The sequence below is a fragment of the Hyperolius riggenbachi genome, chromosome 4 (genome assembly GCF_040937935.1).
Source record: "Hyperolius riggenbachi isolate aHypRig1 chromosome 4, aHypRig1.pri, whole genome shotgun sequence".
Classification (NCBI taxonomy): Eukaryota; Metazoa; Chordata; class Amphibia; order Anura; family Hyperoliidae; genus Hyperolius; species Hyperolius riggenbachi.
This window is the reverse complement of record NC_090649.1, coordinates 285,294,640-285,316,047: the sequence shown is the minus strand read 5'-3', so window position 1 is coordinate 285,316,047 and position 21,408 is coordinate 285,294,640. Positions and strand designations below refer to the sequence as shown.

Sequence of the window (21,408 nt, the reverse complement as noted above, 5' to 3'; positions counted from 1 at the left end):
ATTTGCATCAATTTAGGTTCAGAGGCTGTCAGTGGGCAGTATCCCCCGATCTATGATAGTGGTTTTGGAAGATGACCTTGTAGACAGCTGCAAGTCTGGTAAGACACCTCCTATACAACCAAATACATAAAGAAAATTTTGATTTTCAGCTGAAATTGAAATTAGTTAAATCTCAAACTTGGGAGTAGGTGTATATCCTACAGTAAAAGCACAGCTCTACTGTACCTTGTCAGTATGCATCTGTTGTGCTGGTCTTGATTATTCCTTAAGATGTGCATGAAAGGCCGTTGTAAACCTTCATGAATCCATTTAATTTTTGCACCAATCTGTTCATTCATTTGTGCACCTGATGAAGTGCTAAATTCACAATAACTTTTTTTAATGGCTGTTAAATATTTTTAATTTGGAAATAAACTGAAGTCAGCAAAATGCTTTAACGATTTCAGCCCAAGGGTATTTTTCACCTTATGGACGAAAGGAATTTTCACATTTCAGTGCTCCTCCCTTTCATTCCTCAATAAATGAGGAATGAAAGGGCTATACCTTTGTTTTTTCTGCTACCAATTAGGCTTTCTTTGGGTGGTAAATTTCTAAATGCATTATAAGGGGAATAATAAGAAAAAACAGGAAAAAAAATGTATTTCTCAGTTTTCAGCCATTATAGTTTTAAAATAATTCATGCTACCATAACCACTTAAGGACCAGCCCATTTCGTGCTGATCTGTGCAGCGTGGGCTCTGCATCCCACAGCACAGATCAGCAGACAGCCAGGGCGACCAGACTTCCTCCGCCCCCCCCTTAAAGCCCCCCTCCGCAGCGATTCTCAGCCTCCCTGTCCTTTCCTCCCTCCCCTCCTTTCCCTGGGCGGCGCAGGACGGAGATCCGTCCTGCACCGCCTCTAATAGGCTTCGGTACAGGGTGTACATCTTAAAGGACTTACGAGCCCAAATAGCGAAAAAAAGATAAGTACCTTAATCAGTTTTAAATGCACGGAGGACGCCGTCCGCGCCCTCCGTGCAGTTCCGCCGGGTCCCCGCAGTCTGATCGCCCCCTGTGCCGCTCCCGACCCCACGGACGGGGTCGGGCTCCCCTTCCTCTCCCAAGATGGCCGCCGGAGCCGGCCGCGGCTGCGGCGGCCATCTTAGGAGAGGAAGGGGAGCCCGACCCCGTCCGTGGGGTCGGGAGCGGCACGGGGGGCGATCAGACTGCGGGGACCCGGCGGAACTGCACGGAGGGCGCGGACGGCGTCCTCCGTGCATTTAAAACTGATTAAGGTACTTATCTTTTTTTCGCTATTTGGGCTCGTAAGTCCTTTAAAGAGAACCAGAGACGAAGCACCCTCATGTATTTTATTACATTTATCAGTGGGAACATGACAGTAAACGCCTACCCTGCTTTTAGTTAGATTCTTATCTGATTAATTAGTCTTATAGCAGCTGTGATAAGAATCCCCGACTGGCTCAGTCGAGGTTTGACCTGGAATCATTATAGCCGAGTCACTCTTTTGTGGAGTCTTTTCAAGCCCAAGCCTGCCACCTCCAGGCTCAGATTTACTGCTTTGCATACTGAGAGCTGTGATGACATGGGAGGGGCTGCTCCTGCTGACAGAGAAACTCTGAAACGGACAAGTTTTCAGAGCAATATGCAATATGATCTGTGTGCTCTGTGTGCACTCTGTCTGCATACTGTAGATACTTATGATGACTGCGGTTTCATTCCCATGAGAGGCACTTCCTACAGGCAGCTGCACATCGTAACAAAATGAAAGCACACAGATGAAAAGCATATAGCCTAGACAGCACATCCAGAACAACTCATAACCCGGAAGCAGTAGGGATATGAGCCGGCGGCCATATTTGATTTTTTCCTGGAGCAATAATGAATAAAAAACACTAAAAAAGGCACACCAGAGCGGCAAAATTATCAGGTAGAGCATTTATTCTTTACAAGCTATCGACTGATATGTTTATTTTGTGTGAAACATTCATCTCTGGTTCCCTTTAACAGTCCTTTATACAACTGCATTGGACACTTTGCACTTGGTTATGTAGGGCTTGGTTTCAGCAGCTACTGAAACCCGTGCCATGAAGCTGGCGTCACACTGTTCCTGAGCTAATCTGCAGGTCATACATAGTTTGGGGGTCTATAGCTATTGACTTTGCTGACTGTGATTTTACACTGCCTACCACTTTGTGGCTGAGTTACTGTTGCTCCCAGTTGCTTCCACGTTGTTATATCACTGGCAGTCCTGAATTTTGTTTAAGGCTATGTACACACAAAATTAAACTTGTCTGGTAAATGAATCTTCTGGTAAATGAATTTACCAGAATTCACCAGTAATTCAGCAGAAATAAGCACCACATTAAGGTAACATTATCTTTGTTGTGATTTACTTGTATTGCTGAACACTATTGCTATCTAACTAGATCATCTCTGCCTTTGAATCTGAACTGCACAGCCCACAAGCCACTCCATCAAATAAAAACAAACATGCATGATTGCAGGACCTCACCAGGGCTGCCCCTACTCTCTGGAACTCACTCCCTCCAGCCACCAGACTTGCCCCCACCTTTAATACCTTCACACAAGCTCTCAAGACTCACTCTTTCATGCTCGCATACCCCCCTACACCAGCACCATAATATGTTCTGTTAGACACTCTCTCAACAGATGCACCTATTGTCTCCACCCCCACCCTTTAGATTTTAAGCCTCTGGGAGGGCCCTCCTCCCCAGTGTTTCCAGCTTGATTATGCAATCTTACTGACAATCACCCCTTTTGTGGACTAGAACAATCTCTATTTTGACCTATGACACTGTATTATCAAATCATTTGCATGATCTTGTTTTGTTGTGAGTTTCCTGTATGTTCTACCTTGTATGTTACCCCTTTTATCTATTGTGCAGCGCTGCGTAATATGTTGGCGCTATATAAATACAATAAATAATAATAATAATAATTGTCCGAGGAGGCTAATTAAAAACCACCTTGGGCAAGAATGTAGTGTGCATATGGAAGCCACCCGGCCACTCCTAAAGAAGCTTTGTGGCAAATTTTTTGCAATGCATGAGAGACCTCCAAGCACATAGTTTTCCCTGTCTGTCGCCCAGGGGATTGATCCCAATCACTGCTGGGCATCAGTCCCCGTGCAGCTGAGCAAATGGATTAATTGATTATTGCAGTTCCTGGGATTTGTGGTTCGTGTGTTACTGTTTTTCGCTTGCATATAGTGCACTATTCACAATATATTATTTTTATTGGTTTTTTATTTATTTTTATTTTTTAATGTCTGGTCTTCTGCAGATGACCACTCTTTGAAGCAAATACTAAATGTTTGTCATCCCCATAACAGAAGTATACCAAACTATGGCTGGCTTGTGAATGCTGTGGTTATAACCTGACAGGTTAGCTCAATGGTGCAGGCATACGTATAGTACTTTTCCATTTACAACCAGTAGGCTCTTGTAAGAGACCCCTTCCAGCCACCTATAATACTGTCTCCGATCTAACTAACAAACTCCGGATTTTGTGACACAGGTTCGTTTTTAAGCATTTAGGTCCATCGCCACCGCACATTGCATCTGTGTGCTTTTACTATATGCCTTCTAGGCTTCTGTTTGTGCACCTGTAAAGTCTTGTTCCAAAGATCCTTTTTTCATCTGTGACTAAACTTACTAATCTGACGTTTTGTACAGGTGATGATGTCACCATATATGGTGTGGTTATGCAACGATGGAAGCCCCTTTACGTAGATACGCGATGTGACCTAGAACTTGTACTGAAGGCAAATTACATTTCTGTGAATAATGAGCAACCATGTGGTGTGGTCATAAATGAAGAGGTCAAAAAGGAATATGAAGAATTCTGGGAAAGATTTAAAAATAACCCTTTAGCAGGTACGATTATTTACATTTAATTTGTCTGAGGAATGATATTCTAAAGCGGGCCATATTTCCTTTTTTTATTTTAACTTGTATTTTTGAACACAAGTACTGTTACAAATGTAAGTCACTTTGGTCATCTGCTCCCATGTAATAGCATTGCTTATTGATGTTTATGCAGAGCTTATGTTTGGTTTCAAGGTGCGTTTGTAGTTTCTTGGGGGCTCAGTGCACCTCTGATTGGTGGCCATTCGGCCGGGTGATGCGCTGATCCACCTTTGTGAAATTTTGAATTTTTATTTGGTAGTGCACCCAGGCTATGCATATGCATAATTTAGGATTAGTTAGTGTTAGGGCCCCTCCCATGGGGGATGACTTCTTGGCAGTGGGAGGGATGAGTACCTAATAAGTTGCATGGAAGCTATTATGGAAACCAACATCCTCCAATGGTAGACAGTTGCATGTTATTTGAATGCTGGGTGTGTATTTTATCCCACTAGGTAGTCATAAGAATGCGATCTGTTTTTAAGTAGCGCTGTTCCTTTCCTCGCCATGTACAAGTACTGTTACCTACTTTGCCCCAAAAGGGCATCAAAAAACTTAAATTGGCCTACCCAGGAAGAATAGGTACAGAGTCCAAGCTACTGCAACCTAGAGATACTCCAGTCCAATCTTCCCTCCATGCTGGCAGTTGTTAACAGAAGTAGCATTATCTCATGAGAAGTCCGCTATATTGCCATTGCAAAGCGGGCAAAGGTCACTATGCTATATTGGCCTCATCTCAGTCTCTGAACATCCTGGTTAGGAGGACCATTTTCTTTTTCGATTAACTTGAAGAAATTAACAGACAACTATACATGCAAATAGTTATCTCTTAAAGGATCTTTATTGGAAGGATTCAATCTGGCATTGAGTGATACTGCCACCTAAGCAGGTGTGTTATCTATGCAAGTGCTGAAGGGAAAATGGGGAGGGTTGTATTGATATGTAAGGGAAACAGAGGAGCACTGCAATGAGCAGTCACTGTATTAACCTCCTTGGCAGTAATCCCGAGCTGAGCTCGGGCTATGCTGCGCAGGAGGATTGCTCAGGCCCCGCTGGGCTGATTTACATAATATTTTTTTTTGTTGCAGCTGTGAACTCACCGCTCGCCGCGTTAGAGGGTACCCCTCCCCTCCGCCCTCCCCACCCCCCAGACACCTGCGCAGCCTGGCCAATCAGTGCCAGGCAGCACTGAGGGGTGGATCGGGACTCCCTCTGACGTTACAACGTCCAAGACGTCATCGCGCCCGTCGCCATGGCGACAGGGTAAAACCTAATGGAAATCCCGTTCAGAATGGGATTTCTTGATGGGCCTGATCGCCGGAGGCGATCGGAGGGGGTGGGGGGAGGGGGTGGGGGGATGCTGCTGCTCAGCAGCTATCATGTAGCTAGCGCTAGGCCAGCTACATGATTTATAAAATGAACAAAAAAAACTGCTGCGCTGCCTCCCTGGCGGTTTTAATTGACCGCCAAGGAGACAAAGGGGAACTGAACTGAAATGTTGGTGTATATAATCTGCAATTCATTCTATCTTTTAAGTGTGTGTGTGTGCGTGCGTGCGTGCGTGCGTGCGTGCGTGCTGTTGTGGTGAGCCTCACTACTTGCCTACGGGCTGCTGTACCTCTGGCCCCCTCCTTACCGGTATAAACCATCATCTCCACCCAAACAGCAGTATCTGCTGCATTTTGCTGTTCCCAGCAGTGTCTCACACAAGTGCTCCACAATGCATGCTGTAAGATGTAGTTCTTGGATGTAAGAATAGCTTACCTTCAATCGGCCATAGAAATATATAAACACATAGGGCCGCAGCACTCAACCAAGAAAAAAAGTAAATGGCTCTTGGCCTCTATATCCAAATTGAAATGCATATTTCTAGATGCATACCAAAAAACTCTGTATTAAATGTTACAATACATATAACAAGTAATTGAAAGTATATTAAAGGACAACTAAAGGGAGAGGAATATGGAGGCTGCCATATTGATTTCCTTTTAAAGGGAACCTGAACTGAGAAAGATATGGATTTTTCCTATTAAAATAATACCAGTTGTTTGACTTTCCTGCTAATCCTGTGTTTCTTATACTTTTGGCCACAGCCCCTCAACAAGCATGCAGATCAGGTGCTCAGACTGAAATCAGACTGGATTAGCTGCATGTCTGTTTCAGGTGTGAGATCCAGATACTACTGTGGCAAATTGATCAGCAGGAGAGTCAGGCAACTGGTATTGTTTAAAAGGAAACATCCATATCCTTCTCAGTTTAGGTTCTCTTCAAGCAATACCAGTTGCCTGGCTGTCCTGCTAATCCTCTGCCTCGAAGGGCTCGTTTCCACCATAGCGAATCCGCATGCGGCGACGAGATGCGGATTCGCTTGTTACACTGAAGTGGCCGGGGCTGTTTCCACATGTGCGGCGTGCGGGAGCGATTTAGCGGCGGGCCAAATCTGCACGACTGGACCCACCGAATTCGCCTGCGTCGGGAATCCGTGCGAATCGCCGCTAATGTATTTAATAGTAAAAACGCATGCGTTTGTTACATGCGTTTTACCCGCGATTTCGCGTGCGATTTCGCACCTTTTTCAATGTTATTTTGCCCTGGCAGTGTCATGGTTAATTTCGCATGGCACCCTGCCATGCGAAATCGCGGGTAAAAACGCATGCGAAAACGCATCCGCATGCGTTTTTACAAGCGTCGGAATGCCTGCGAAATCGCGTCGCAACAGTGGAAACGAGCCCTAATGCTTTTAGCCATAGCCCCTGAACAAGAATGCAGCAGATCAGCTGTTTCTGACATTATTGTCAGATCTGACCAGATTATCTGCATGCTTGTTTCTGGTGGTATTAACACATACTGCAGCCAAATACTCCAGCAGGGTTGCCAGGCATTTGGTATGGTTTAAAAGGAAATAAATAAATATGGCAGCCTCTATGTACCTCTCACTTCAGTTGTCCTTTAACCTTGGTGGAGCTGTGGAACCCAGTCTTAACATACAGCAGAGCCCACAAACAGCCTAAGAAACTGGTCTTCACCACTGTGAGTACTGCTGGTGATGGTTGGTTGAGACTGCGGGTTAGTTGCGTTGCTGATAAGCAGAAGGACTTTACTGTGGAATGCTAATCAGTGTTATGGTCATTTGGACTTATATCATTAAAAAAGTCTTATTTTATTTTTTCACAGGAAGGAATGAGATCCTAGCTAGCTTATGCCCACAGGTTTTTGGCATGTTTGTTGTGAAGCTAGCAGTAGGCATGGTGCTTGCTGGGGGCGTTCAGAGGATTGATTCAGCTGGAACTAGAGTGAGAGGTTTGTGTCTACAATTTAAAATTTGTCTTTCACTGTTGGCAAGTATGTGGTGTAAACCAATAACAAGTTTATAATGAAAGTGTTACAAATTCTGGCTAAGATTGGAGGTTATCTCTGGTCATAGCTGTTGTAATGGTCTAATGAAAAAAAAGAAATGGGCTACGGATACAGAATAGGACTATTAAATAAATACATAAATAACAGAAATCCATGTATGGAATGCCCTCAGACTCAACTCGTGAACCTATGTAGCAGTGCTAAGGGAAATGCATTTCTTTGCTTTAACACTTCTTTAAACAGGATACAGAATATGTGTGCTCAATTTTTAAATATATATTTATTATACATATATATTATACTCTGTGTACACACACACACACACACACACACACACACACACACACACACACACACACACACACACACACACACACACACACACACACACACACACACACACACACACACACACACACACACACACACACACACACACACACACACACACACACACACACACACACACACACACACACACACACACACACACACACACACACACACACACACACACACTGAATAGCCTTAGTGCAAAAAAAATGTAAATACCTGATGCCTTGAGCAATCCAGCTGAATAGTGGTTAGAGCAGGCTGTGTGGGTGGGGACAGCTGCTCCTACTTGGCTTTGACTGCTCATCATATAGTGGTATTCAAACTGCAAAGGGATGGCACTCCGAATTAACTTTCTGAGAAGACTGAAGCATGCAGCTCTGGATCAGTCGTCATGGAATCCAATCCAAGGAATTTACCAAAGTTTGTGGTAGCTTTAGACAGTACTGGCTTGGTTTATACACTGTTTATACACTGTACTGTATAATCCTTTACACTGTACTGTATAATTCTGAATCCTTTTTTTTTTTTTTAAGGGCTCGTTCACACTAGGGCCCCTTTTTTTTTTTTTTTTTTTTTTTTTTTCAGCGCAGGGGAATTTCAAAATCGTCCACAAAACGCTTGTGCAATGAATCTCTATGAGAAGGTTCACATCAGCACGTTGCGTCCGCTTTGCGGTCCGCAAAGCGGTGCCTGTACCATTTTTTTTTTTTTTTTTTTTTTGCTATAATGGAAGGTATAGGAAGACGGCTAAATGCTCACAAAACCGCTTTATGCTGCAATTGTGTACGCGTTTTTTTTAGAATAAATACATTGTATTTATTCTTTTCTGGGTCAAAGAGTTCACTTCCTGACTTGCGTTAGGGAGTGAATGACAAAACCGCTCGGGAAAAGTGCTTAGAAAAGCACTTTTACCAGAAACGCAACACGCAGTGGAGCGCTGGGAGGGGAAAAACCGCTGCACAAAATTGCAAAACATTTGCGGTTACGATTGAGAGAGTGTTTTGGCTACAATTGCATCCCCTACACCTCCAAATTGTACAGGCTGACCTCAAAACTGTAAGTTCTATATTCTGACCCTTGCCTATGTAATATCACCTATTCCAGTGTTTTTCAACCAGTGTTCCGCGGCACACTAGTGTGCCGCGGAACGTTGCCTGGTGTGCCGTCCTCTTCTCCCCCTCCCGCCCGTGCCGCCGCTGTTATTAGCATAGCAGCGGCCGCTCTCCCCTCTCCGGCGCCTGTATATTCTAGCAGCGTATCTCCGGCTGCTCTGTCTGTGTGATGCGGAAGGAGGGAGGGCTCGGTTCCCATAGTAACGGCGATACATATCGCCGTTACAGGAAGCCGCTGCCCGGATGCTTCCTTCCGCATCACACAGACAGAGCAGCCGGAGATACGCTGCTAGAATATACACGCCCTGGAGAGGGGAGAGCGGCAGCTGTTAAGGTAATAACAGCGTTGGCCGTGGGGACGGGCGGGAGGCACTATACTGGCTATCCTGGGGCACTATTCTGGGGCACTATACTAGCTATACTGGGGCACTATTCTGGCTATACTGGGGCACTATACTAGCTATACTGGGGCACTATACTGGGGTACTATTCTGGCTATACTGGGGCACTATACTAGCTATACTTGGGCACTATACTGGGGCACTATACTGGCTATACTGGGGCACTATACTGGCTATCCTGGGGCACTATTCTGGGGCACTATACTAGCTATACTGGGGCACTATTCTGGCTATACTGGGGCACTATACTAGCTATACTGGGGCACTATACTGGGGTACTATTCTGGCTATACTGGGGCACTATACTAGCTATACTTGGGCACTATACTGGGGCACTATACTGGCTATACTGGGGCACTATACTGGCTATCCTGGGGCACTATTCTGGGGCACTATACTAGCTATACTGGGGCACTATTCTGGCTATACTGGGGCACTATACTAGCTATACTGGGGCACTATACTGGGGTACTATTCTGGCTATACTGGGGCACTATACTAGCTATACTTGGGCACTATACTGGGGCACTATACTGGCTATACTGGGGCACTATACTGGCTATCCTGGGGCACTATTCTGGGGCACTATACTAGCTATACTGGGGCACTATTCTGGCTATACTGGGGCACTATACTAGCTATACTGGGGCACTATACTGGGGTACTATTCTGGCTATACTGGGGCACTATACTAGCTATACTTGGGCACTATACTGGGGCACTATACTGGCTATACTGGGGGGCTATACTGGGGCACTATACTAGCTATACTGGGGGGCTATACTGGGGCACTATGCTGGCTATACTGGGGCACTATTCTGGCTATACTGGGGCACTATACTGGCTATACTGGGGCACTATACTGGGGGGCTATACTGGGGCACTATACTAGCTATACTGGGGGGCTATACTGGGGCACTATGCTGGCTATACTGGGGCACTATGCTGGCTATACTGGGGCACTATTCTGGCTATACTGGGGCACTATTCTGGCTATACTGGGGCACTATACTGGCTATACTGGGGCACTATACTGGGGCACTATGCTGGCTATACTGGGGCACTATTCTGGCTATACTGGGGCACTATACTAGCTATACTGGGGCACTATGCTGGCTATACTGGGGCACTATGCTGGCTATACTGGGGCACTATTCTAGCTATACTGGGGCACTATACTGGCTATACTGAGGCAACTAAACTCCCTACACTGGGGCAACTATGCTAGCTATGCAGCCGCAACTCCGCCCGTCGCCGCCCCCCCCCCCCCCCCCCCCCCCCCCCCCGCGCCGTTCCCCGGAGAAAAATTTGGTCAGGCAGTGTTCCCCGGGCCGGAAAAGGTTGGGAACCGCTGACCTATTCCATAAAATGTGTAGATCTAGCAATGATTTTCGAAGAGGGTTTACAAATAATAATTTTGAGGTTTCCAAAGTGTTAGGGCCTATTCATGCTAAAAGAAATGCAGCCCTCCCACTTCCACTGGGTGGCCTCCCCTTTACACCAAAGGCTGCATATTAAAAAAAAAAATGCATCAGCCAACTTTTTGATGCACTTAGCTATTTATATTAACTAGTGACCTTAGCCAGTTCACCGCTCATCCGTCGTGCGCACACATGCCTGCCCCTCCTGGCTCCCTGTGTTTGTATGTATGTATGTATGTGTGTATATATATATATATATATATATATATATATATATATATATATATATATATATATATATATATATATATATATATATATATATATATATATATATATATATATATATATATATATATATATATATATATATATATATATTAGCACTGCATCTTACACCATTGTTGCCAGTCGTAGCCTGCTTTTAGTGTAAACAGGCCTTCTCAGGGCTCCTGTTAAGTGATGGAAGAGCTTCCTGTCTATGCCTTGGTGCCTGCTTGTAGCAGCTGAAAACTACAGATAATTTTAAATAAAGTTTTCATCTAGTGAAAAGCTTTGAGAGAGATTAAGATTGCAATGGAAAACTGAAGACAAAAAACAAAATAAAAAAGGAGTAGACATTTCCCCTTTTATTTACAGTGGGTTGCAAAAGTATTCGGCCCCCTTGAAGTTTTCCACATTTTGTCACATTACTGCCACAAACCTGAATCAATTTTATTGAAAGACCAATACAAAGTGGTGTACACGTGAGAAGCAGATCGAAAATCATACATCCAAACATTTTTTACAAATAACTGCAAACTGGGGTGTGCGTAATTATTCGGCCCCCTGAGTCAATACTTTGTAGAACCACCTTTTGCTGCAATTACAGCTGCCAGTCTTTTAGGTTATGTCTCTACCAGCTTTGCACATCTAGAGACTGAAATCCTTGCCATTCTTTTTTGCAAAACAGCTCCAGCTCAGTCAGATTACATGAACAGCAGTTTTCAGATCTTGCCACAGATTCTTGGTTGGATTTAGATCTGGATTTTGACTGGGCCATTCTAACACATAGATATGTTTTTGTTTTAAACCATTCTATTGTTGCCCTGGCTTTGTTTAGGGTCATTGTCCTGCTGGAAGGTGAACCTCCACCCCAGTCTCAAGTCTTTTGCAGTCTCCAAGAGGTTTTCTTCCAAGTTTGCCCTGTATTTGGCTCCATCCATCTTCCCATCAACTCTGACCAGCTTCCCTGTCCCTGCTGAAGAGATGCACCCCCCAAGCATGATGCTGCCACCACCACCATATTTGACAGTGGGGATGGTGTGTTCAGAGTGATGTGCAGTGTTAGTTTTCTGCCACACATAGCGTTTTGCATTTTGGCCAAAAAGTTCCATTTTGGTCTCATCTGACCAGAGCACCTTTTTCCACATGGTTGCTGTGTCCCCCACATGGCTTGTGGCAAACTGCAAACGGGACTTCTTATGCTTTCTGTTAATGCCTTTCTTCTTGCCACTCTTCCATAAAGGCCAACTTTGTACAGTGCATGACTAATAGTTGTCCTACGGACAGAGTCTCCCACCTGAGCTGTAGATCTCTGCAGCTCGTCCACCAAGGGCCTCTTGACTGCATTTCTGATCAGTGCTCTCCTTGTTCGGCCTGTGAGTTTAGGTGAATGGCCTTGTCTTGGTAGGTTTATAGTTGTGCCATACTCCCATTTCTGAATGATCGCTTGAACAGTGCTCCGTGGGATGTTCAAGGCTTTGGAAATCTTTTTGTAGCCTAAGCCTGCTTTAAATTTCTCAACTTGATCCCTGACCTGTCTTGTGTGTTCTTTGTTGCTCCCAATATTAGCCGGTGTTGTTGCTCCCAATATTCTCTTAGACAACCTCTGAGGCCCTCACAGAGCAGCTGTATTTGTACTGACATTAGATTACAAACAGGCGCACTCTATTTAGTCATTAGCACTCATCAGGCAATGTCTATAGGCAACTGACTGCACTCAGATCAAAGTGGGCCGAATAATTATGCACACACCACTTTGCAGTTGTTGATTTGTAAAAAATGTTTGGAATCCTGTATGATTTTCGTTCCACTTCTCATGTGTATGCCACTTTGTATTGGTCTTTCATGGGGAATTCCAATAAAATTGATTCATGTTTGTGGCAGTAATATGACAAAAGGTGGAAAACTTCAATTGGGCCGAATACTTTTGCAAACCACTGTATAGCAAACAATGTTGTTCCATAATAAGTACCCAGTTACCAGTTTCCCAGCTTGATGGGTCCTGTGCAGAGACAGGTAAAAGAGGCGCCGGACATTTGGGCACAGCTGGGCACCACCATAGACTGTAATGTGAGCTACGGCTATAGCGGCACTCAGAGGGTAATTTAGGCGCCAGCAAAAGACTGAGCACGTATTACGAAAAAAAGTGCAATTCAGCCACTTGCAATAGCTGGCAGCTGAATTGCATCTTACCCCTGTGTCCATGGCAGCCTAAAAGGGGGAACAGTAATCTGCCACCGGGAAATTTCTGATAGCCGTTTTTCGGCTTCACCCTGTGCCTGAATTTCCTGGTGCCCTTTTTACATGTATACTCCTGTGCTGTGGCAGTTCTGTTTTTTCTTTTGTTCGTTTTTGAAGTGCCTATGTTTACTTTTGTAGGGGAGTCCCATCTTTTGTTGGTTGGAGATCCTGGCACAGGAAAATCTCAGTTTTTAAAATATGCAGTCAAGATTACACCAAGATCAGTCCTGACTGCTGGCATTGGATCAACTAGCGCAGGTAAGTTGTGCTTTCTCTGTAAACATAGTGATGCCTAAACACGACAATAAACACAATTCATTTCATGATCAGATTTCTTTTTTTTTTTTTTTATCAAATTGCCAATCAAATGGCTTTTTATTCTGCTGTCTATTCAATTTGATATCAGTTTCTGGCTCAAATTGAAAATTAAAGGATCAACTGTGATGCAATTTTTTTAATGAAAATTATGTAATTACCCTGTTTATAGTCAATCGAAGATACCAGAAATTATCGATTTTTAGTTTGAAAAATGAAAGTGGATCAAAATGGAAAAATTGCCTGATTTAAAAAAAAACAAAGGATCGCAGGAGCGATCAGACCCCTCCAAAAGAATGTCCTGTTAAGGACAATAAAAGGTTAAATTCATTTGTGTGCTTAGTTGTAGGGATGTGCAGAACAGCTCTGTGTTGTGAAAAATGGCCTGGTCACTAGGTGGGTGTGTGCCTGTGGTCGGGAAGTGGTTAATGTGCTTTGCAAGTTCTCCCATGGCTTCTTCAGTTGAGAATTGACTCTGTACTCATTATTATTCCCACTACCAAAGTAATGCAAACAATGAGAGAGGATTTTTAAAGACGTTTATGCAATGTAAATCATGGCACTGACACAGTGACAATCTTGAATTTTGGAAAATTCAAACCAATTTTATGGTATGGTATGTGATGGATTGTGAAATTGTATTCAACCAGAAAAAAATTGTATGTAACTATTCAGTACATACCAAACCTTATGTATTCACTTTTTTCTCTTTTGACTTTTTTAACCAACCAATTTTTTCAGAGTTTACGGTCTTTTATCCCGAAATTGCGGCAATCTGGAAAATGCGTGATACCTCGAAGCTTCTGATCAAAACGTCCGATCAATCGGAAGATTGGATCGGAATGCTCGAATCTAATACAAATAATTGTATCGTGTGTGTCCACTAGTCCAAAACTTGGATCAAAGGGGCCTGACGCTAACGAAAAAAAGTCCCCTCTGGGGTACTTATCTCGGGAGGGCGAAGCCTCTGGATCCTAACAAGGCTTCCCCCATCCTCCTCCTTCCCACAGTGGCAGCTGTGGACACCCTTTCGACTTGCGCCTGCTCAGTAGAGCGGACCTAACTGGGTTCGGCTAGTTCCGCCTGATGCCGATCAGAAAGCCGCTACTGTGCCTGCGCTGGAGAGATAAATACTTACATGCCCGCCGTCCCTGGCTGCCACTGTGGGACAAAGGACGACGGGGGAAGCCTCACTAGGATCCAGAGGCTTCCCCCTCCCGAGGCAAGTATCCCGGGGGGGGGGGGAGGGATCGTTACAGGTTTCCTTTAACCTCCTTAGCGGAAATCCTTAGTCACGGGACGGAAAGCCGCAGGACAGGGTGGTAATCTCATGCCTGAATGAGTTTCATGCAGGAGCTGCTGCAGATTTCTCTGTAGTATGTTTTTCTTCTTGTTTTTAGGGTCTAAAAGCTTGTGAAAAAATGTTATGGCTTTTAGACCTTAAATCTGGAAATAATCATAACGCCAGAGAGGTTATTAAAAAGGAAAATACAAAACTGTGTGTTAAATAGTAAAAGGGAACACCATTCCAAGTAAATCTTTCGTATATGCATTGATGGTTTGTTACAGATTTAACAGTACCATTCCATGTTGTGCGGTCCGCAGCTTTTCTCAGCCTACTTTGAGGTCTAGTTTTCAGTTTATTTCTGTACTAGTGACCTTAGCCCGTTTAAAAACAGGCTAGGTCTGTCTCCGCACGCATGCGTGCTCCCGCCCGTCACGCACCTGCTCGCACACCCGCCTGGCTGCGTCCTTCTCGTCCTCCTTGTGTGAGGCTGGGTCCGTGCTGCGCACATGCGCAGTAGCAAAAAAGCACGGACCCAGCTACACTGAGACAATTGTCCCTGCTATTATTTCTGTATGCTTGCAGTTGAGGCTTCCACTGTCATGTGATTAAAGGAAGCTATGTTTCAGTTTCTGCTTAACATAATGGTGGTGAAATTAAAATTCAGCTATTGCCTGTGCTGCAACTTTTCTCTGTCATCTGTAACTTTTGCTTCAAAGCTGAGAAAAATTATTCATACACAAACTGCCATTTCTGCAGCAATGAAGATTCATTAACAAGTGTTGGTAGGTTATGTAAGTTACACCGCCTCTAATGCTGCATGGGAAAGGTGTGACTTTACAGAAGGGTGCATTAATGGGAGCACAGCTATAGCACATGAATGGCAGCCTCTCCCCTTTAGGTGTCAGGAACTGCTGTAGTGCAGGTAAGACATTTTTGATGCAGAGGGGTCATAAGATATTTTGTTCTATTGCATGTGCTGGCTGCTCTCTTGTGCAGTAACCAAATCAGTACAGCTACGAGTAATAGATAGGCTCATGGGCAACATGGTGGTGTAGTGGTTAGCCCTCTCACCTTGCAGGGTTATTTATTGCCTAATAAAATACAAATCATTTTTAAACTGTAAGACTAATTTGGAAAAGGAAGGGGGGGTGCCTGTGAGGAGAGATGCAGAATTGTAAAGGAGGGGGGGGGGGGGGGACAGCCTGGACAGTTGTTTCAAGATTGTGAAAGGGGTCTAGGTTTGGGGACATTTGCCTGAAAATTGAAAGGGACTATTAGTAGACTTAATAAAACTAATTTTAGGAGAAAAGAGCATTGCAGTATAGCCAAAGCTGAAGACTAAAACAGAATAGTGTTGAGAACCTTGTCTTGGTCTTCAGACAGATTCACACTGGCTATGTCTCTTCTTTATGGCCTCCACATCCTTTCTCAATAAAGTAAACATTGGTAAAATGGCTTTTCATACTTGTCTTCATGTGGTTTTAAAGACCTCATCCTTTATCTAAGGTCTGTGGGCAGCTTTACATCTTCACACCCTGCAGCAGAGAGCACTAATATATGATCAGCCAGACAGCTCTCCGCACTGCGGTATACAGCACACAGCCATGAATATAAAGCTGTACTTTGATAGAAGTAGCCAAGCATACACTGTTTTAAATAAGTTTCGCTGCAACAGCAGTTTTGGAAGCAAACTTGCGTAAACTGTGAGGAGCCACTCTAATGGCAAATTAAACTTCCGTTTTTATATTGATATGGTTGTATGCAGTATGATCAATCCATTATAAACACACGTTTACCTTGCCACTAAATTGGCTCACCATTTATAATTTAGAATTGTGAGTCATGAAGGGGTGAAACCATGTGAGAATAGTAAACTGGGCTTAGGCTACAGGAGGCATTCCTCATTGCTAGGGCTCAAGCTGTGAACCTGTACAATTAAATTACTAAATGAGAAATGCAGTAAAAAGCTGTTCAGTTCATACATCCAATTATATACATACAATCGGAAATAAAAGCACTCTATACAAGACCAGCTGAAGTGAACGTAGGCTTGTTTCACGGCTGTTCACTTAAAGTAAAACCTCACTATATACTGATATTTCAGCTCTGTACAGTACATTCCAGATATTAAAGGGAAGCCTTATTCCAGCTTGCTTGCATGTAAGCGTTAGGCACATGTACTTAACGTGTATCTGTGAGACAAAAATTCAAACGACAGATACTTGCTTCAGTAGAGGTTCAGAGGCTTCCTTCATTCTCCATCACCTCACAGATCTAGTGCTGTGATCCTCTAAACCTATTCGACAAAAGCTTGTCAAATATTTTTATGCGGCCATGCTCCCATCCATGTACGGGTTTGGCTGCATTGCGCAGACGCCAGGATGGCATAGAGCCGCTTGTGCATGTCTTTCTCCAAAGCACCTGTGTTGCAGCGAAGGCACCAGCTTGCAATTTGCACGGCGAGCCTATTCTGAGTACACAGTGATTGCTCTGTTCGTCTTACATGCGGGAAACGCTGCGTATTCAGAGCTAGTGGAAATGGGCCCTTACTCATAATGTGTTTTGGATCTGAGCACCTTCCCCCCAACCCTCTAGATAGAGCACCATCTAAGAGTAGGAATCTGGCTGTCATTCATGTTGTTCAGCACAACAGAAGATCCAGGTAGCGGAGGAGGACAGCGAGGGACTGATTAGCCTGAAGGGGGCTGGGGGAAGCCCCAGGTATGTATAAAACTTTAATTTCATCTGTCTCAGGTTTACTTTGTTACACAGTAGTACTATACATATGCACTCTCCACAGAGCTGCAGGGAATCCACTGAGAATGCTGTGCACATTGAACACAGAGGTGTTGTCTATAACCCATAAACCTGGTTCAGATTGTGCATGAAGAATGTGTAATAGAGGAAGAATCTCCTTATTCCCCTGCGGCGTACCTGCACATCACTCTTACATGTACCCACACTTACATTGCCTAGGGCCCGATAGATGTTCTTTGTTCCGGCCTGTACCTTTTACAAGTACTCTTACCAAGGACTAGTTTTAGTCTATGACTAAAGGGAATAAATATGGCAGTCTCCATATCCTTCTCACTTCAGTTGTCTTTTAAAATTCCTAAGCGTTGGCAGTTAAGAGATGCATTTCATGTTACATACTTTCAATCAACAAGATTGTAATATGCAAATTAGAGGAGTCGGAGTCAGTGGAATCCTAAACTCAGGAGTCGGTGGATTTTTGTACCGACTCCACAGCCCTGCATTTTTCTGCACACATTTTCGTATTTGTGTCGGCATGTACCGTATGTGAGCGCGCAGGAAAAAGCAGAAAACTGTGCGTTTAAAAAACACGAACACAAATGTGAATGGACGCAACGTGAGCGGCATAATGCGCACGATTCTACAGACTTCAATAGTCTGTAGAATCGTGCGCATTATGCCGCTCGTGGCAAAAAACACACAAACGCGGGTAGTGTGTTCCCTGTCTCAGACATTCACATTTCTGAATGTAGCTTGTCCTCCATATATCCTCACTGTGGGGCTACCCATACACTGTGCAACTATTTCAGTAGATGTAGTATTGTATATAATAGGCGTGCTAGAAGCAACAGCAGTGTGTGATCAATGTTTGTTATAGCTTTGTACTGCATGCAGCAGTACAAAGCTAGCAGCTCCAGTGGGGAAACCGATTTTAGAAAAAAACTTCTGCTGAAATCTTGTCTAATGCTGGGCATGCACAGTTCGTTTTTTTTCTATCAATTGAGCCGCTGATGGCTCGATTGATAAAATCTGACGTGTCCGATCAGCGCCTGGATCGATTCCGCGCTCGATACCCGCGGGCGGAACAATGGGAGAAAATGAGCGGAAGATAAGAAGCGCCCGTGGGGACGAGCGGGAATCTGTGCAGGCGCCCGTGGGGACGTGCCGGAATCTATCGTGTGGCTCGATTCCAGCGCATAAACGAACCGTGTATGCCCAGCATTATATATAATTATGTGAATTAGTAGCACATATTGTTTACTACTTTACTTGATCTAATGCTAGGTACACGCCATACAATTTTCTGTTTGATTTTCTGTTATGCTGGGAATACACGGGTCGACCCGGCGGCTCGATTAGCCGCCGGATTGTCCCCGCCGCCGTCTGGATCGATTCACGCTCGTCGCCGCGGGCGCTCCTTATCGTCCGCTCGATTCCCCGTTATTGTCTGCCCGCGGGGATCGAGAGGGGTCATCGGACCTGTCGGAAATGAACAATCGAGCCATCAGCGGCTCGATTGATAAGCAAGAATCCTACCATGTATGCCCAGCATTCGATTTACCTGCCAGATAGATAATTTCCAACATGTTGGAAATTATCTAGCCATCTATCTGCCTAGCAATTTTGCATTGTTCTACTCAGCAGGAGATAACCAGAAGACAATGCACCAGAGGTAATGACCAGTCTCTACAGAACATAATCTAATGTTGGGAATACACGGGCCAATTCTGCGCCCGATCGTTTTGCCCGCTCGATTTTTTTATTTTCCGATCGTTTTTATCTTTTTTTCAATTCACTTCAGTGACAAATCGAGCGCCAAAACGATCGAACGGGAGATCGGACATGTCGGAAATTATCTATCGAGCCATCTTATCGGCTCAGAATCAAGCCATGTATTCCCAGCATTAAACAGAAAAATCTAACAGAAAATTGTATGGTGTGTACTAGGCATAACATTAATTTTTTGTGTGTGTGGGCAGCATAAAGTTTCCAATGGATCTAGCTAAATGAAAAGGCTGATGTCCTCAGGGGCAGATTCATTAGGCCCAGTATTGGTTTGGGTCACATTTCTATGGCAAGTGGATTGCTCAAGTCCAGTCTTATCAACTGAACGACAGAATGTACACATGCCCGATTTGACGTCCAAACGACTGGTCGTTTGCGAAGATCCGACGTGTGTATGTACCTTAACTGAGATGATCTCCACTATTTTTCTTCATGGAGATGGTCAGTTTAAACACTTTTTTTGTACTTTTATGATTTGTAAGCATACTTATCCTTGCTTAAAGTGGGACTCTTTAATAATGCAGTATGTTTGTAATATTAATTTTATTCCCATCTTAAGAAATTGGCATAAGTTGCTGCTTTGTGCTTGTACTGATGGTATGTGAGCTTATAGTGTGTGCTGATCCCTTTATGAAGAATAGTCTAAAAGTATATGCACAGTGGGTATACTTTCAAGGAATGTCTACCTCTACTCAAGTGCTTAAAGAGAACCCGAGGTGGATCTTTGGGGGCAGATGGGACACAGAGGCATGTTTTCTGCCTAATAACATGGCTCTGTGTCCCCCAACTGCCACTGTCTGCTCCCCCACCGCTGCGCTATAGCCCTCTGAGATTAGCAACAAGGTTTGTCGCCAACTCGGAGGTACACACAGGGGAGAGGAATTCCCTGTTTAAAATACACGCCAGGGGCGTGCCTGCAGGGTTTCCTGAGCTGTCATTTGGCAGCTCTCTCTCCCTGGCCGCTCCCCCGCCTCCCTGCACCCTATGAGAGACACAGTCTCTCAGTGCAGAGTCGTAACCCAGAGGTCGCAAAAAGGGAAATTGGGCCATTGCGGCTCACGGGAGTGGTGGTTTTGCAGCTACCTGATCCGCTCAGCCCCGCGGATCAGGTAGCCTACTTTTTTTCCCCCCCCCTTTTTTTGAGCCCACCTCGGGCCGTCTTTAAGGGCTCATTCACACTACACAACACATGCACTAGCGTGATTTCCGCCATATGTTCCTGACGCACAGAGTGTGTGTTGCAGTGCATTATAATGTGAATGACAGCGCCTTGACACACTACAACCAGACGGGAAACCGTGTGCAATGAGATGTTCCTGGCTGCATTACAGCACAATGTGCAAGCACGCACACTGTTCTGTGAAGGGTAATATGAAAGTCTATAGACTTTCCTGTTACCTTGAGCATTGCGCACTATGCGGCGCATCATAACTGACAGCAGCGCACATAGGGCTTGATTCACGAAGACAAATAGCATGCCTTAGCAGAGATAACACGCCTTATCAGAGTAGCATAGCGAACGCGACGACCGTATGCCTGCTAATTGGCAATGACGAGAGCTCCACTCGTCCTGCCCTGAGCCCCTGGGGGTTCGTAGCGCTCGCTATGTTACTTTGATAAGGCAGGTTAACTTTGATAAGGCGTGCTAACTTTGATAAGGCATGCTATTTTTCTTAGTGATTGAAGCCCATGGTGTTAATGAGCCCTAAATCATCTTAAAACTCTGAATAGAGACTGGTGATACTTATTTGTAATGTAAGCAGTTGCAATATCAAGCTTTTATTTTAACACAGGTAAAGTCAGCGTTGTGTCTACATAATATTGTTGATTAGAGCCTCATTTTAAGTATGGTCAGTGTACATATATTAACACTTTAGCACAATAGAACACCAATAATGCAGTATGTGTGTAGTGTGTAACAGGTGAATCTTCTTCTTTTCATTCTAGGGCTGACTGTTACTGCAGTAAAAGATTCTGGGGAGTGGAATCTAGAGGCTGGTGCGCTTGTCCTAGCAGATGGCGGATTGTGCTGCATTGATGAATTTAACAGTATTAAAGAACATGACCGGACCAGTATCCATGAGGCTATGGAACAGCAAACCATCAGCGTGGCCAAAGCTGGGTAAAATATCAGAATCCTCTTTATTATCGCCAAGTACACCGATTGGTGTGCCCGGAATTGCTTGTGGTTAACATGGCAAATGGCAG

At 44.4% G+C, this 21,408-nt stretch overlaps 1 protein-coding gene across 1 annotated transcript in view; it reads left to right on the top strand.

Moving 5' to 3' along the window:
• The window catches only part of MCM9 (minichromosome maintenance 9 homologous recombination repair factor), a 77,083-nt gene that overhangs the window by 27,001 nt on the left and 28,674 nt on the right, over positions 1-21,408 (top strand). Inside the window, exons 4-8 of the mRNA XM_068231368.1 lie at positions 17-98; positions 3,696-3,896; positions 7,101-7,226; positions 13,197-13,316; positions 21,148-21,322. Coding sequence (XP_068087469.1) covers positions 17-98; positions 3,696-3,896; positions 7,101-7,226; positions 13,197-13,316; positions 21,148-21,322 — 704 coding nt within the window. The remainder of the gene's footprint in view (positions 1-16; positions 99-3,695; positions 3,897-7,100; positions 7,227-13,196; positions 13,317-21,147; positions 21,323-21,408) is intronic.